At 36.8% G+C, this 18,095-nt stretch overlaps 1 protein-coding gene across 1 annotated transcript; it reads right to left on the bottom strand.

Moving 5' to 3' along the window:
* Positions 1–731: 731 nt before the first annotated feature.
* Positions 732–2,849, bottom strand: LOC149163855 (L-ascorbate oxidase-like). Its single transcript, XM_089430827.1, has 5 exons — positions 2,558–2,849; positions 2,352–2,437; positions 2,044–2,250; positions 1,780–1,953; positions 732–1,691 (listed from the first exon to the last, which is right to left on the bottom strand). Exons 1-5 carry the CDS (start codon positions 2,847–2,849, stop codon positions 732–734), a joined length of 1,719 nt encoding a protein of 572 aa, XP_089286953.1.
* Between the last annotated feature and the right edge of the window lie 15,246 nt (positions 2,850–18,095).

Genomic DNA, 18,095 nt, shown 5'->3' with positions numbered 1-18,095 from the left:
CTAGTCGAGAAAGTCGAGAATGAGATGGATGCTCGCCTGTCATGCGGATGATGATGTCACTCTAAACATCTGACCTATCTAGGTTACAGATGGCAACAGCACGCTTTACTTATCGAACGTATTTCCTAGACGTTACAATCACAATGACATTACTAAAACCCTTTCTTAAAGTTTGGATAACAAAAACTGGTCCACCCCCCGAGATTCACGCCGCGGAAATCTTAAAATATTTAATATTTTAATGCTTCTTTCCACTAGTGATATGATAGATTGACCGGAAATTTGGAATATAAAGCGAAGCCAATGTTACATATGTAAAGTAACTAGAAAATTGATTTAGACGCTGAAATGCATCAAAGTGAATTTAGGTCGCCATAATCACTAAAGAACCTTTGAGAATAATTGATGTTACATCTGTATAGTAACTAGAAAATTGATTTAGACGCTAAAAGTGCATCAGAGTGAATTTAGGTCGCCATAATGACTCATGTTGTTCGAATTTGATATTATAAAGAAGATTGCAACATCCAATTCAACCAAGAGAACTTCAGAGATGGCACAAATGGGATTATGCAAAACTGCAACAATTTTTTTTTACATATGCAGTTTCGTGTTATTACCTTTCAGTGCCATTATGCCATGGCACGAAAAAAAATCAAATTTTAATTATGCTTTCAAAAATGTATCCAATATGTATCAGTGACGCATCATCTTATTGAATCCAATATGTATCAGTGACGCATCATCTTATTGAGTGTGAGGCCACATCCCGTGGCGGAACGAGGCAACCTTCCTAGTTTCTCAATACCTTCTGCAAACATCACCCCCATTCCCATGAAGAAATGGGCTTCCAAATGGCAATGGAAAACCCACACTCCGGGATTGTCTGCCCTGAACCGCAGAGCTGTCCATCCATACGGAAACAGAGCCACCGTGTTACGAAGAGGAGGATTGACCAAGTTGTATTTCTTGGGATCTTCTAGGGGATCGAACACGCCATCACCGTAACCAAGAACCCAAAAATCGTGACCGTGCAGGTGCCATGGATGGATCTCCGAGATATTTACAGTCAGTGTGTTTGCATTCTGAAGAATCACATCTACTACAGAATTCAGCTCAAATACGTACACGCCATTCCCTTCAGTGGTATTAGGGTTGGGGGGAGGAACATAGATGTTGTAGTCTCGAGGGTGGTAGGTGTCCGGAAGGGGCGTGGGGTCATAGGCGCCTTGGATTTTGTATTTCATGGCGGCCAGGTATGGAGTGGGAGGAGTAACCAGAGAGATGTTGTTGACTGCCCATTTTACAAATCCATTGATCTTGTTCTGGGTGTTGAGTAAGATCATCTGTCTGGTAGATTTCATAGGAGGAGGCTTTTCGTGTCCGCGGAGGGCCAGGAACTTCTTGGCTAAGGTCTTACTATAGGTAAAGTCGTTCCAGAGAGGGCTTGGAGGGGGCGGCGTGGTGGGCCGATTAGTGGAGGGATTGGGGAGATAGTTGAGGATGGCCAGGCCAGTCGGCGTCTTGGCTTGCCGCCCTCTCACATTCACAGCTGCCCAATAGTTCTTCGAGGGATCCTGATCTGTCCTTACCAAAACTGAATACGATTCTCCCGAATACACGTCCAGATTCCGCACCGACACCGGTTCTACGTAGTGCCCGTCCGCCTCCACAACGGTCATGTTGTGTCCCTGAAAATCATAGAACAAATAATTAGTTCACATTTTAACTTCTAATTAAAGATGAAAGATTATCGAATCAATGAATGTGTTATTTCACCTGAATCAGAAAATTGAGAGCGCATAACGAGGCTACGCTGGCGATGCGTAGGCGGTATGTCTTGCCAGGTTTTACTGGTAAAATGTGGGTTGAGCATTGGGGGCTTGTAGCGTTGCAGGCTTTTGTGCTGTCTAACGAGCAGTCGTATTTTCCTCTGCCCTCTATCAATAGGGACTGCAATGTATTCAACCCAGAAAATTCACTTCTATTAATTGAACTTCCAAGTTTCGATCATAGAAAAGTAGTTCCATGGCAGAATAATACCTGAGGATCTCCAACCCAGACGAAGGGATTGGATGAGAGGCCCACTGCTTGTTCGTAAGTGCTAGTGTGCCACCAGTCATTGAGGATGATGCTCAGTTCCCCATCATAGACGAAGGGCTCTGGTTTTGCGGAATCGACTATCAACGACCCATATAAACCAGCCGATCGCTGCAGACCGTAATGGCCATGATAGAAGTATGTCCCAGGCTGCATGTATATATATATGAATGATAACATTAGGACATAGTCTTCTAATTACAGAATCCCAAAGACGTAACTGTAGAAAAGTAAAAACATGATAAACATACATTGTCCACAACAAATCTGTAGATGAAAGTGTCGCCCGGTTGGATCACACATTGGGACATGGGAGTTCCATCGCTCCACGGAGTTCCTTTCTGAACCACAACATATTGATCAGTACTGTATTATATGATAAGAGCATATAGGGGTAACGACAATCAATTCACCAACATAAGAATTAGTTGTCGAATTCCTTTGGTAGAGACAGAACGTACCTGGCGAATTCCATGCCAGTGAATAACAACATTTTCAGTGGGCATCTGGTTGTTTAATTCAACTACAACGGTGTCTCCTTCCCGAGCTCTGATTGTTGGACCCGGATACTGCCCATTAATGGAGATAGTCGTCGTTTGCACACAATCAGGAGACCAATTTTGGTAACTGAGCGTCCATTTATGGCTTTGGACTATCGCCGAAGAGACAGGCGCCATTGCCAAAATCACCATCACCGCAAACACAAACCAGGACGCTCGGTACAACAACGGTTTGTTTCCCGAGTCCATTTTTGCACAGTTCAAAGACTGCAGCCTAAGGCTACGGCCAACCCTCCAAGTGCAGGCGAAACTTTTGCACGTCAAAGTTAAAACTATCTGGATCCAATCAGGATCGAGGTAATTCATCCAGAAAGGGAGCGTCGCGGTACATAAACTCTGGAAACAATTTTCCGCGGCGTTGCACTTGTCATGTTCCTGCCCCCTCTTATACGCTGTGAACGTATGCTAAAAACACCGATATTTTTATGTCATTCAGCGCCCTTGTCTGTGTGATTTAACATGAGCTGTTATTGCACCCACTTGGCCAACATTTGGGAATACAGCAACATTGGGTTAGTTGGGAATAGTACATCTCAGATACGGTTTAAAGCATGATCTTCAGTGTCAATCAACCCTGGTTATGATTCCACTAACATAACCAATAGTGAGTGTATCTGGAATATACACCAACGTCGTTTATTTAATTTATTTAATCTTAATAGGTTATAATTTGCATTTGTATTATTATTATTTTTATTAAATTAAAATTTAATTTGCATGTGTATTATTATTATAATTTGCATTTGTAATATTATTATTTTGCATGTAAAAATTAAATTTTATTATAAAAATGTTTTTTTTACATGTAAAGTGTAAAGTGATTTTGGATGTGATTTAGTTGCATAATGAGTGTTTTTAAAATATATATAAGTGTGATTAGATTAATCTATTTAATTTTTTTTTTAACTAAATGTTTTTAAGTCAATTAAAAAATTTAGAAAAAATGTTATAATTGTATATATAAAGGTTGAGTTTGTATAATTCCACTCTGGCATGGAATTCATTTATAATCATAAAAGATAATTTTAATAATGAAAATTATAATTTGACCAAATTTATATAAATGATAGAAAAGATAGAAAAAGTTCAGATCATTTATTGATTATAGTTCATATTCGTTGTTATTGTTCAAAATTTAATAAAAAACACACTGGAATTGTATATATCGTTGCTGAGATTGCATGATCCTCGTGAAACAAGAAATTTAATAAAAACACATTACAATTGTATATAGAATTGTTGAGATTGCATGATCCTCGTGAAACAAGAAATTTCAAGGGTATTCACTCCATTTATAATTAGAAAGTATATTTTAAACAATGAAAAGTTACAACTTGATAAAAAAAATTCAAATTTCTTAGATGTCGTAATCCATGTGTATGCCATTTAACATTAAATGTGATTCCACACACATATCTTAGGAATAAGGGTATGCTTTTTATGCTTGAGCTAGATTTAACATTATGTGTGATGCCACCCACATGATCCACCTATGTTGTATTATGTTGGGAATAAGGGCATGCTCTTGATGTATGAGTTAGATTTAAGGTTACATATAATTCCACTCTAAAAATAAGGACATGCTTCTTATGCTTGAACCAGATTTAACATGATGTGTGATGCCACCCACATGATCTACATAGATCATGTTACGTTGGAAATAAGAACATGCTCTTAATCTAGATTTAGTATGATGTGTGATGCTACCCACATAATCCACATAACTCATGTTATAACATGCTCTTAAGTTAGATTGAACATTACATATAATTCCACTCAGACTACCAATATTAAACATGTTAAGAATAAAACCATGTTCATTATGTATGAGTCAACTTTACATCTGATTTCACTTACATAACCAAAAGCAAGACTTGTGAATATATATAAAACATATTAAGAATAAAATTTCGAAAATATGCTATAATTGTATATGCAGTGGCATGTAATTTATTTATAATCATAAAAGATAATTTTAATAAATTTATAATTTGACTAAAACTTATATAACTAATAGAAAAAGCTCAAATCATTTAATGATTAAAGTTTATATTTGTTGTTATTGTTTAAAATTCAATAAAAAAATGCTGGAATTGTATATATAATAGCTGAGATTACATTATCCCATGGAAAATTTCCACATTGAATCCATTTATAATTAGAAAATACAATTTTAATAATGAAAAATTACAACTTGACCAAAAGATTCAAATTTCTTATATGTCATTCATCCAAATATATACATTTAACATTATATGTGATTCCACTCACATATTTTGGGAATAAGAACATGCTTCTTATACATGAGTCAGATTTAACATGATGTGTAATGCCACCCACATGATCCACATAAGTTATATTAGAAATAAGGTTATGCTCTTGATGTATAAATTAGATTTAACATTACATATGATTCTACTTACAAAATTGTCATTAAATATGTTAGGAATAAAACCATCTTCATTATGTATGAGTCAACTTTAGATGTGATTTCACTTCTTACATAAGCTAAAGACTTGTAAATATATCTAAAAGTCCAAATCTTATAACGAATAAATTTTAGATTCCTTATATCTCATTCATAGACTGATTTAACATTAGATATAATTCCAACTACATTGATATTAGATGTGATTTCACTTTTGAAATAACCAAAAGCTAAAGATTTGTGAATATATCTAAAAGTCCAAATCTTATAATAAATAAATTTTGGATTCCTTATACCTCATTCATAGACTGATTTAACATTAAGTGTAATTCCAACCACATTGACGTTATATGTGATTTATCAGTGAATGTAGTTCCACCCACATTGATATTCGATATGTTAGGAATATGACAATGCTCCTTATATATGACTCAGATTTAATACTTATATGTGAACTTCCCCATATTGTTGAGTATATTGACTCATGAGATTTGACATTGTGATTCCACCGTATCGCTAACATTGAGTACGTTGGGAATAAGCACTTGTAACAATATGTGTGATTCCAACCTTACACATTGAGTACGTTGGGAATACGCACATGTACATTGTATGAGTTAATCATAGATAGAATTTTATTTATAAAATCCAAAGCTAATATTTCATGATTATATATAAATGTAATTCTTTTATTATATATTTTAAATAATAAAAAATATTGAAAAATTATATATATATATATAATTTATAATATGAAAATATTAAATGTGTTTTTTATTAAAAATAAAATAAATTATTCAATTGATAATAATTTATAAAAAAAAAATTAAGTAAATTTTATAATATTTTGATTTTGATTTTATATTTTATAAATGGAGTGTTTTGGGAATATATGTAAAATAAGATTTATAAGGATAACATCTTAAAATTTTCTTCTTTATAATTTACAAGTGGATTGATAAAAAACATGCCATTTATTAGTATTTATTGTGAATCCATTCACATATCTAACAATTGGTGTCTTGGAAATACATGTAATATAAGATTCATGAGAATAATAATTTAAGATTTTTTTAATGGGAAAAGGTTAATTATATAGTGAAATTTCTTTATGATATAATTTTTATATTTTAATTTCTAATTGTTGTTTTGTAAGTAATTTTAATGATTGTATATAACAATAACTTATTTTTATGTGGTTAAATTAAACATAAAATTCGTATATCAATTTTTTTATTTTCTAAATAAGAGATTCATTTATAAGTAATGATTTGGATACTAATTTATTTATTTATTTTTGCACTAAAAAAAATTATTTTTATTCAATTTGAAACAAGTAATAAATTCACATTTTGTAGATGTTGAAAGCATTTGGTCATATAATCCATGCAACTTACAAGAAATAAAAAAAACCTAAGGAAAATTACATTAAAATATATTAAAGGTGGGTATGATAAAAATCCCCTAACTGCTCCTTTTGTCCTTTCTTTTTCCTAGAGCTCTTGCCAACCCTCGTGTCGAGTGTGTAGCCTGATTATCTTCCTGATTCATAGGTCTTGTTTCAGTTGGGTGTATACGCGAGGAAGACTATACACCCCTCCATGCGGGGAGGACTTGTCCCCCCCAAGGGGTGTGGGGGGAACTTTTCCCCCCCGTAGGGGTCTAGGGGGTTGTCCCCCCTTACTAGGGGTCCGGGGGCTAGTGAGCCCCCGAAGCTAAAAATAGATGAAAAATTACCTTGTAAAATATTGTAATTTTGTAGCCAATCTAGGTCATGCATTAGGCAGATGATTTGATGATAAAAGTTATCTTAATTTAGGGTTTTTTTCCCTAGAAGGCAACCCTTAGTTTATATGAGGGATTCATATTGCGAACGTGTATTATTATTCTGAGCGAGAAAGAGAGAGGAGACTGTGTTAGAGCGAAGAATAAATTACAACATATATGTTGTAGGTTGTATCTCTTCATTTTGTTGGATAATGTAAAAGGAAGGACTGATTGTTTCTCGGTGGATGTAGCCCAAATTAGGTGAACCACGTATATCTCTGTCTCTCTTGTTTTATGTATTTATTATTTTGTTTCCACAATATTTTATGTGTTTCATTGCTCCGTTAATTAATTTCTAACACCCCGGGGTTGAGATCAAACAATACCACTGCCAATTCATTCGTAACTATCTGCAAGGGGACTTCTTTAACAGAGTCTGACCGCTCAAAGTTATGGTTTCTCTTGATAACCTTCACACCCTTTTCATTATGTGTTTCTTGTTCTTACTGCTCTGATTCTTGGGTCATCACTAGTTTGGTTCTCTTGTGAATGCGTATTTTGGATCTCTGATGAGTCACAACACCCCCTTCTACATGGTTTCCTTATTGGACTTGAGCATTCAAATTTCTATGGTTCTCCATGGGCTCTTCCTCTTCTTCTTCTTAAATATGTCAATAGGATACTTGCCATCCCTTTGGATTTTCAAATGGCCTTTTTTTTATTTTTTGAATTCATTCTTTCCTGTGGGCATGTATTTTGTAGGTGTCTTATTTGAAAGTAAATTCGACATCTAAATGTTGTGTTCTAAAAATCTAATACCTTAGTCCACCAAAAGTTTTTATGCTTTAGTGGGATATGATTATGTAAGTATTTGCTCAGATATAACTCTACACAAATTCTAGCAAAGGTAAAAATGCATTTCTCTCTTCTTTCAAGGTCCATTGTTTTGAATTTTCCAAAATATTTCCAATATCCTTTAGGACCTTATGGTGCCAAAAAGGAAGAGGGATATTGGGTAGTCTCACCAATACCGACATTATTGATATTACCATATTAGTAGCATCAAAATATGGGAACCATGGGGTAATGAAGAGCACTTCTCTACCCCAAAACTATGGTCCCTCATTTACGATGACTTCCAAATCTTTTTGTGTATCAAATTTTTGGAGCATAAATATAAAGCATAGTTAGGGATCCAAGTGGAGAAAACCCATTTGTGTAATGCATCATATTTTGGTTAGAAACCATTGAATCTGCATATAACGACTGTAGATTGAAAAACAAAATAAATGGAATTTACCTCTTGTAGGTTAACTACCATGACATGTGTTTGTTCCATTCGATATATGATATAGGGTCTTAGGTTGTTTTGGATCTAATTGGATGGGCTATGTGCCTTCCCTTACATTGTATCCTTGAAAGAGACTGATCCACTTGGGTTTATGGAACTTTGAGCTCCACCTCACAACCTCAGATTTAAAATAATGATGGAATCCTACATAATATCATATTCCTTCATTTTGATAGAATCTTGTAGCAATTTTACCTTGAATAAAAACATTGAGAAGGTGAAACTATACCAAGGCTTTTCTGAATGTTTTATTTTAAGTTTCCCACTAGATATGAACCCTAATCTAGAAAATGGTCGTTTTTCCCTTAATTTTTTTTAAGAAAACCTCAAATGTTTCCTCTTCCACCTTTTCCTTCCCTTTGGACAGACTAGAGGGTGTAACACCCTCAGATGCTGAAGAAAATTTTAGAATAACTGTTAATACTATTATTACTATTAGGTACGAGTAAAAGGATAAAAACAATTCATGAAAAAAAAAAAAACGAATTGTATTATGTGTTAATGCTAAAAATATGTTAAGAAGTGGAATAAGGATGAAGACTCATTAACTAATTAAAACTTCCAAAAGACAGTTGGGGGAAATTATTCCTTTCATTCTGGGCCTGGAGAAAAAATATCTCGTGAGCGACGAGAACTAGTTAGCCACCAAAAGGAGGCAGAACCACCTAAGTAAAGAAAGATAAGGATTGTGAATGTTTTCGGAGTGTTGTCTTGAGATGGTTCTGGGCCAGTGGAAAATCTATAGTTAGATGAAAATCTAAGTGTTTCAAGCTCGACTGGGGGATCCTGAGGTTTGAGAACTTAACCTGTAGAGGTTAATATCCAACTCTAGTGGAAAGTGAATGTTAGGGGGGAACCTGGACGTAATTGCTAGTTCCATTTGAAGGGAGGCGTGGTGTCATCCTGATTACACTTTCATAACCAATTGAAGAATTCAAATATAAGTATACCACTTTAGTGTCCAAAGTATTTTGTGACTATATGCTTCTATTATTTAATGAATAGTCTTTACAGGAATTAAATTTTGCAGTGATAACTATCACTCTTGCTTAATTGCTTAAAGAATTCTATTGTTCAAAGTAATTTCTGTTGCTTAATGTAAATTCTATTAATTTAACGTTTATCACAAATAATGGGAGATGTTGCAGAAAAGAACCTAAGAGTATTACTATGGTTGAGATGCAACTATTTTTGAGATATGCACAGTTCATAGCGAAGAAAAACAATGATTGGAAACTTTCTGCCAAATTAGGAGGGATATTAGTAAGAGGAACATATTAGAAAGTTATAACTGTGATAGAGAGATCACTTCCAACACAAACCCAACACTTTTTTGGGTCTCATTAGAGTGGAAAATTCAAAGAATATTGGTTCAAGCCTTTAGTATATCTCCACTATTGAAAGAAGCGAGGAGTAAAACCTTCGAATAATGAGATGTGGTTTAGGATGAGCAAATGGTAACAAGAAGGAGGTAATGTAACCCTGTATGAAAGGCCCTAACTCTTAATCTTTAGAAGTCTAATGTTTCAATATTTAATGTTAATGCTGTAGACAATGAGGCCTTAGATAGCCTGGGACATAGTCGAGTTGTGAAAATCTAATGAAGGGCATGGAACTGATAATTTATTCTATATTTTCTTTCTATGTATAACGAAATCATTGAGCCTGTATGTTACTTGGATTAGTCCTAAGGCCAAGCTGGTTCCAGCAACCTCACCGATAGTCCCAGGATGGAGACAAGACCTATAGTAATTGATGAACTATCAAAGAAAACAAAATTCCTTCACTTATGTAAACCATAAAGTGTAATATTAAAATAACAACTAGTAATTTTACATAACATATGACAATTCTGGTTAATAAGAAAATTTTATTGTGGAAATTCTCTGTCAATGAATATGGCATGGACCTAATGCATTGTTTTCCTGAGCATTAAACCCTGGAAGGGGTGCATTAATATGATTGTACAAGACCATAATCTATGTGTATACAGGTAAATATAGTGTGTAAATGCCGGACAATTTATTATGTAACGAGAGCATACAATAACTAACCAGATACCAACTTCAGCGGATTTTACAAATTAAATTCTCAAACAGAAGGTGGAAGTAAATTAACAAGAAACCCTGCTGTAATAATAAACTATTTCTCTTAAAGGAATTTGTGAAAGATGCGGTAGAAACAAAGGACCAACAAAACGAAGAAAGTAATGGGTTACAACAATTTTACGACCTTCCATAGACATCAACTGGACAGTGGCAAACATAAATCATAAATTCATTTAAATGGCTTGACCCTGTCAAGTTGAATGGTAACCATACCAAACTAGAAGGACCATTAAAATGAGAGACTATGTATTACAAGCAATAGCCAACCAGATATTCGACATGCCATGGTCACAACCGAAACTCTGAGACCAGTATCTGTCCAAAACTGCGGGAAGAGGGAACAGTAAGAAGGGGACCAGTAGTCCTCAAATGGGTTTACCGCCGTTAGATGAATCAGAGGCCAACCGAAGCTTGAGAGCTGGAAAATGATCGAATTCTACTAAATAAATCCAAGGTAAGTCTCGAGAAAACTTATTAAACTACAAGAGGAACCTAAGAATTACGGAATTTCAGAACTAGACATCTCTTGTGACAATATTGGATGGGTTTCCATGCTACAAGAAGCAAGGGTTAAAATGGTTGGTAGAGCCTCCCTCGCCGGTGAGAAAGGCAACAAATCACTGAGCACAGTAGTGAACCCAGAGACCGTTACCCTAAATCCATCCCAAATCACATGAGTCGTCAGATCAAAAGGCATGAGATCAACGACAAAAGGGCCTCCTTGTGGAATTTATGTTGGGGTACACCTGGGAGGGTACAGGGATGGTCTCGGGAACCATTCAAAGCATCGTGGTTATTAAACGCATTCAATGATCCTTAATTTCCATAAGTGTATAATTCATTTCTCATAACATCACTATTTACAAACATAAATGGCATAGTTAATCGATGTTAAATCCTTATATGGATATCAAATCAAATTTCATGTGCGGTGGAATTATAATTATATACATGCAACCAAGAAACTATATTAAACCAAAACGCTGTTGGGTATTATTTTTTATTTTTTTGTTGTACAATTTTGGTTGTTATAGGTGGTATTAGAGCCATAGGTTACCTCACTGTGGCCTTTAGGGAAATAAGAGGGATTGTAAATAACCAAGTGTTAATGTTACACATGGAAAATTAGCTGAAGCGATATGAGGAGAGGATCATTAGTAGGAGTTGGATTTAACTCAAAGATGTGGGTCCAGTTAAGAGAAGGCACTACAAATGTGAATGCTATGCTACTGGAGATCGTTCAGCAGTTGCAGGCAGAGATGAAAAATTTAAGAGCTGATAATGAGAGCCTGAGGTTGGAGCAAGAGAGGATCCTGAAAAGTCTCTCAAATAGAAAAAATCTGAGGAACCTAGATCCTAGTCCTGAAAATGAAAATCGGGAAGAAACGGGGCGACAAAAGGAAGATCACCCAGAAGTTGAGGGAACTCGAATGGAGGTAGAAGGGTCTGGTAATACATCGGGCGCTAGGGGAGCCAAGAGACCAAAAATTGAGTTACAAGGGGAATTCAAAAAATTAAGCCTCCATTGTTTGGTGAAGAAGCAGAAGAGGCCACGAAAACATGGTATTTATAGATATACAAATTTAATGGTAATTTAAAAGCTCGTCTAGTAGTCTATCAATTGTAAGGCAAAGGCACACTTTGGTGGGAAGAAACAAAAATAGTGCATAGCATCGATGAGAAGGAGGTGACTTGAGACACCTTCCAAAACTACTTTAAGAACAAATATATAACCGAAAGTTTTTTTGATGAAAAGGAAAAGGGGTTTCATGATTTGAAATTGGGACAACAGTCCAAGGATTAGTTTATAAATAAATTCACTTCTTTGTTACTGTTATGAAACCAGCACACCAAAAGATAGAAAAGATAGATCAACGACTTCAAAATTAGCCTCTTCGAGGGGGCAACCTCTTTTACATTACATAAATGAACAATTCTTGGATGGAACAAATGACAAGACCTCATTTCTATATATAGGAGTCTAAGGGGTCCCGATACAATCATAATCTACATAACAATAATATTGTAGGGGAACAACAATAACAATAGTGGGCTTCTATGGGGCATAATAATAACAACATGGGGACCATATGGGCACAATAATACAATAAGGGGGTTGCACTAATAACAATAAGGGGTTAAACTAGTAGTATAGGGACCTAACATTCCCCTCTCCTTCAAAAAGTGTTGTCCTCAATGCTTGAGTAGTTCTAGATGCTTCTGTATAAAATTCTCATCCTCCCATGTGGAATCTTCAGCTGGTAAGTTCTTCCACTTGATGAGATACTCTAAAATTGATCAATTTTGTAGCTGTCGATTTCTTGTTTTTGTGACTGCTTCCGGTTCCAATATGATTTTTCCTTCCTCATCAAGTTCTAGCAATATTGTTTGAACTGGGATCTTCTCACCTATAACCTTCTTTAAGCATGAAACATAGAAAATTGGGTGCACCCGGGGAGATGCAGGAAGCTCCAATTTGTATGTCATAGTACCAATCTTTTGTAACACCTTGTACAGACCATAATACTTTGGTGATAATTTGTTATCCTTCTTAGCTTACTCAAGGGACATTTGTTTGTATGGTTGTAGTCATAGAAATACCCAGTAACCTACATCAAAACTTCTTTCACTGCGATGTTGATCTTCTTGTTTTTTCATTCTTTTCTGCGTCAAAGTGAGGTTATCATTTAAGAGTTTGAGAACTTGTTGTTGATGCTCGAGGTGATCTTCCACTGCTTCAACCTTAGAATTTTTTTTTAAATATGATGTGATGGATGGTGGATGATATCCATAAAGTGCCATAAATGGGGTCATTTTTGCTGGAGTATGGAAGGAAGTGTTATACCACCATTCAGCCAGAGGCAACCACTTGACCCATTGTGTCGGTTTATTAGATACAAAGCAACAAAGATATCCTTCCAAACATTTGTTCACTATCTCAGTTTTCCCATTAGATTGAGGATGATAAGATGAGCTATGAGCTAACTAAGTACCCAAATATTCCACCTCTTGTACTCCAAAGGAACATTTGGATCTTTTTGCATATAATTTTTTCTCCTCCAATAGTTTGAGCACCCTTTTAGCATGTTGAACATGATCCTTCCAAGAATTGTTGTAGATTAGTATATCATCAAAAAATACTAACACAAATTTTCTAAGGAAGGGTTTGAAAATGGAATTCATCAAACCTTGAAATGTAGAAGGTGCACTAGTAAGGCCAAAAGTCATGACCAAAAATTCATAATGACCCTGATGAGTTCTAAATGTTGTTTTTGGAATGTCTTCAATCTTCATTCTGATTTGATGATATCCTGAATGAATATCCATCTTGGTGAAGTAAATTGCTCCATTTAGTTCATCCAATAATTCACTAATGATAGGAATGGGAAATTTATCTTTAATAGTAAGCTTGTTGAGCTCCCTATAATCCGGACACATGTGCCATGATCCATCCTTCGTGTGTACCAATACCACTTGAGCATAGAAAGAACTTTGACTAGGTTGAATTATACCAACCTCTAGCATTTATACAACCATATGTTCAATTTCACTCTTTTGGGCATATGGATATTTGTAAGGCCTCATGTTTGGGGGAAAACTTCCTGGAATCAAATGAATAACATGATCATGATCATGAATAGGTGGGAGGCCTTTGGGAGTCTCAAATACCTTGGAATGATTGTCCAAAACATTTTGGAGATCTGGACAAATAGATGGTTTTGATATGGTAACCTCTAGTGAACACAATTGTGAAATTACGCCTCGTTGTTCTTTATTTAAAAGCTTTTTCATGTTGTTAGAGCTAATTATCTTTCCTAAATTCCCTGCGATACCCCTTAATTCAACTTCCTTTCTTTCCCAAAAAAAATTCAAGAAACGTTCTTGAAAATTAAAAGCTATCGTACTCAAAGATTGTAGCCATTGGATTCCTAGTACAACATATGCACCACCCATTGGAATGGAAAGCATTGGACTATTCAAGACATATTCTCCCATGGATAGCTTGATATTATGGCACTTTCCAAAGAAATTTATGGTTCCTCCATTTGCAACGATTACTTGACACTCTGGTGCTAGATATAGGAACCAATTCAATTCCTTGGCTATCTTACAATGAATAAAATTATGGGTACTACCCGAATCAATCAACACTATTACCTTTTTCTTCTTGATATGCCCTTCTATCTTGAGAGTTTGAGGAGTGGTAATTCCTGTCAATGCATTACAAGATATGGTCAGATTAATTTTGTGTTTCTCTGGGATTGGTTCTTGGTGTATATCCTCTTCTTTTGATGTTGCTTGTTCCTTTTCTTGCTCCTCTTCTCCATCTATGTAAATTAATTTCTTCGTAGCACACTTCCCAAATTCATGATAGGTTTACCTGTATGGTTGTTCTCAACTTATTTAATTCCAAATACTCCAATTATACCATCTCAACTGATTTTTTCACCTCAACTGAGTTCACCATCTCAACATCACCAACTTACTGCTGGCCCTTTACCTTCTTCACCCAACATTTCCTCCTCCCTTTATTCTTCGCTTGGTAAAAGCCTTGATGCTAGTAACCAGGTGACTAAGAAGAAGAAGAAAGGGAAGATGAAGAAGAAACAAGATAAGGAAGAAGTCAACCAACCAACCATGGATGTAAGTATTGGTAATGTTGAGGAAGCCTCCACAGTGCATCGTAATCCAAAATACCCTTGCAAACATTGTGAGGGTGACCACTTCCTTATCAATTGTCTTGGTATTCCTAAGGTCTTGGAAGTATGGTCAAATAATTCTTATCAACTTACTATTGATCTATCAACTAGTGATTCTCAGATTCCAGGGAAAAATATTAAGGTCAGGTTTCCTTGTAGGTTATGCAAAGGGACTCATCATAGTCATCTTTGCCCTAACATGGATGAAGCCTTCAAATTGTTGGAAAAACTTACTGTTTCACAGTAACAATTTCCAACTAATTACCGTAAACTTTCTCCCCATCTACCGCAAGTTGACGAAGTGATTGATCTAAATCCAAGTACAGTCAATCCCACTCTTCCATTAGAGAGTCAAACATGTATCACTTAGGTTGATGGACCATTTTTTGATCAATTGGTCGTATCGATTCCATTTTTAATTGATCCCAATCTCCCTTAAGAGATTGAAATTCATACCATTGAGGTTCTTCATGTTACCTTAGATTCTTCTACACTTGGGGGCATTTCATTTGTTTCTTTTGAACCCCATCCAAGTAATGAGGCTATTTCTTTTGATTGGAGTAGACTGAAAGAACCTTGTCTTCCTTCTTCCACCCCTTTACGAATTATTTTGAAGGCTTATGGTAAGAATGTGCATCACACAAATGTAGATGAAGGTGCTTCTATCAGTGTTTTATCCTCAACTACTTGGAAATCTTCGGGTTCCCCTCAGCTTGTGCCTATTACACATAATCTGTTAGCTTTTAATAGAACCATTAGTGAACCTTTAGGGATCCTTCCTGTTGGAGAGGTAAATCCTCTCTACGGATAGAGGCGATCCCTACTAGCCCAGAATGGGTCTAGCAACATTCAATCAATGCTACTGTGCAAGTTCCTAATTGCAAGTAAAAAATAGGCAATGAACACCTACTTGGATTCCAACGCTATTTTTTGATGAAGAGATGTCGTTCTCGCTCCTTCGCTTTGATCGGTCACGATCTTCCACGATCCCCGTAGATAGATACCTGCACACACGAAGAGAAACACAAACACAAGCGTGAAATCTAATAAATGCAATTATACATTAGTCAGAAAATATGTAATTCACATTAACCATTACAAAGACAAATGAGAATGGAACCATAACAGTAGTCATCTATTATTAATCAACAACAGAGAAAGGTACAACCAAAGTTCTGATGCTGAGTCCTTCTCTAGAGGGTCCAGCCAACAAGTCTCTTAAGCATTCACCCTTGGAGGTAGATCTCCCAAAACAAAAGCTCTCTCTCACACAAGCAATACTCACAACCTTCCTTAAGCTTCATCTAACAAATCCACACTTGTCACACCAACTACCTACTAGCAGCAGCACTCTGAGCACTATGAATTCCACACTATCCAAACTAGCTGCTCATGGCAATGGTAGAGGTTTAAATAGGAGAAGGAGCCTCCATGAATGGTGGGAAGATGAGATTATCTCCAAGGAAGGTGGCTCAAATGACGAACAGACATGCCATAGAAGGTAGGGCGACATTCACAAGGCCAACAACCAGGTCTGGAGTCATCTGGAAGGCTGGCTGTTAGAACAAACTCGCCCAAACAGGATCAGCGCGGGTGCATAACTGGACTGGAGCGCTGACGTCGCATCTTAATAACGGAGCAGGCTGTGTCAGCGCGACTTAATACAATCACAGGATGCGCTGGCTCATGAAATTCGACCAGCGCGGAAAACCCGTGTGCTTCCGCGCTTGCAGCGCATCAGTTACACTATCAGCCGCCAGTCAGCGCGGTTATTTTAATAACAGTCGCACTGATGAAATAAACTTTGGCAAAGTGGGTCATTTGGCCAGTTTAGAGAGCATGAGCATGGTTATTTTGAATTCATGATACAGTAGGGATACTGACAGGGAGACAGTGACAAATTACTACGTAACAGATGCCCCCTAAAGCATGAAGCCCGAGAGAGTGGGAGGGGTGAAATGCTTTACAAAACGTGCTGAACTAGAACACCACTGGGAAGAACCGGCACACATGTACGACTGATATCTCGATTACATGTAGTCTAGGCATGGGCGTAGCCATCCAAAAGACATACAAAGAAGGTCTGTGGTATGGACGCAGCCACCCAGCTGAAGAGACCATGATGATAAGAAGGTATGGTCGCAGCCATCCCAAAGACTCAGGTATGGGCGCAGCCATCCATCAATGAGTCATGTAATAACAATCCACAAAATCGCAGCCTGGTTCGCAACAAACAAGAACCAGGGTCTTGCGCTCCATCCCAACCCGAACAAAGTACAAGTCCAAGCATGTGAATACATGAGCTGAAGTCGAACATGCATGAACATCGTCTGATTACCAGTCAATGATGAAAACTGTTAACAGACGCGAGAGGTACCACCAATAATGACAATGGTCCTCAAGGTACTTATAGGTACAATCCGCGGCGTGTGAATCAATGAGCTGGTGTTGAACACCCGCAGAATCATCCGATCGGAGGCCAATGATGAAAACCTCACGTCGAACACGAAGAACCTGCCATTGAGGCATGCAGGCTCTAAGGCACCTGAAAAGAGTCTCTAGGTCACTTTCCTGGATAATGAGCTGAAGTCGACAGGAAGTAACCTTGATCGAAGGTGGGCCATAATGTTTCCCACATCATCGACACGAGATGGAGAAGGATAAAATGTTTTTTGTGAGACATCAGAGGGAGGTGGTAAGCTCGCAGAGGCCAACTTCTCTTGAACATATCGGCGACACGACAGCGGATTTGGCAGTATCTCACGTCAAATGAGCAGAGGTCATGGTGACAAGGCAATGAGCAGATGAGAGGTCAAATAGGATAACCCAAACCCACAGAGGCTAGTGTAAAACAAGATGAGAAATCCCCACCCAGACACGAATGCAGACGAGTGCCATGTTCAAGAGCGACATACTACCGACATGACCATTATTACAGTTTCATTTTCCCCACCATTTCTGGCAGGTACCCCGATTATTTTTGGGTGACAAGCTTGACGGGGATAGCATATGCTTGGAAGGCGTCATTTTGACGATGTCCGATGTCATTAAGTTTTAACGAGCCTGACAAAGGAAGAACTC

The sequence above is a fragment of the Pinus tabuliformis genome, chromosome 5_1, assembly GCF_031772625.1.
Source record: "Pinus tabuliformis cultivar Carrire ecotype Pingquan chromosome 5_1, CPIR1, whole genome shotgun sequence".
Classification (NCBI taxonomy): domain Eukaryota; kingdom Viridiplantae; phylum Streptophyta; class Pinopsida; order Pinales; family Pinaceae; genus Pinus; species Pinus tabuliformis.
This window is presented reverse-complemented; position numbering and strand designations above follow the sequence as displayed.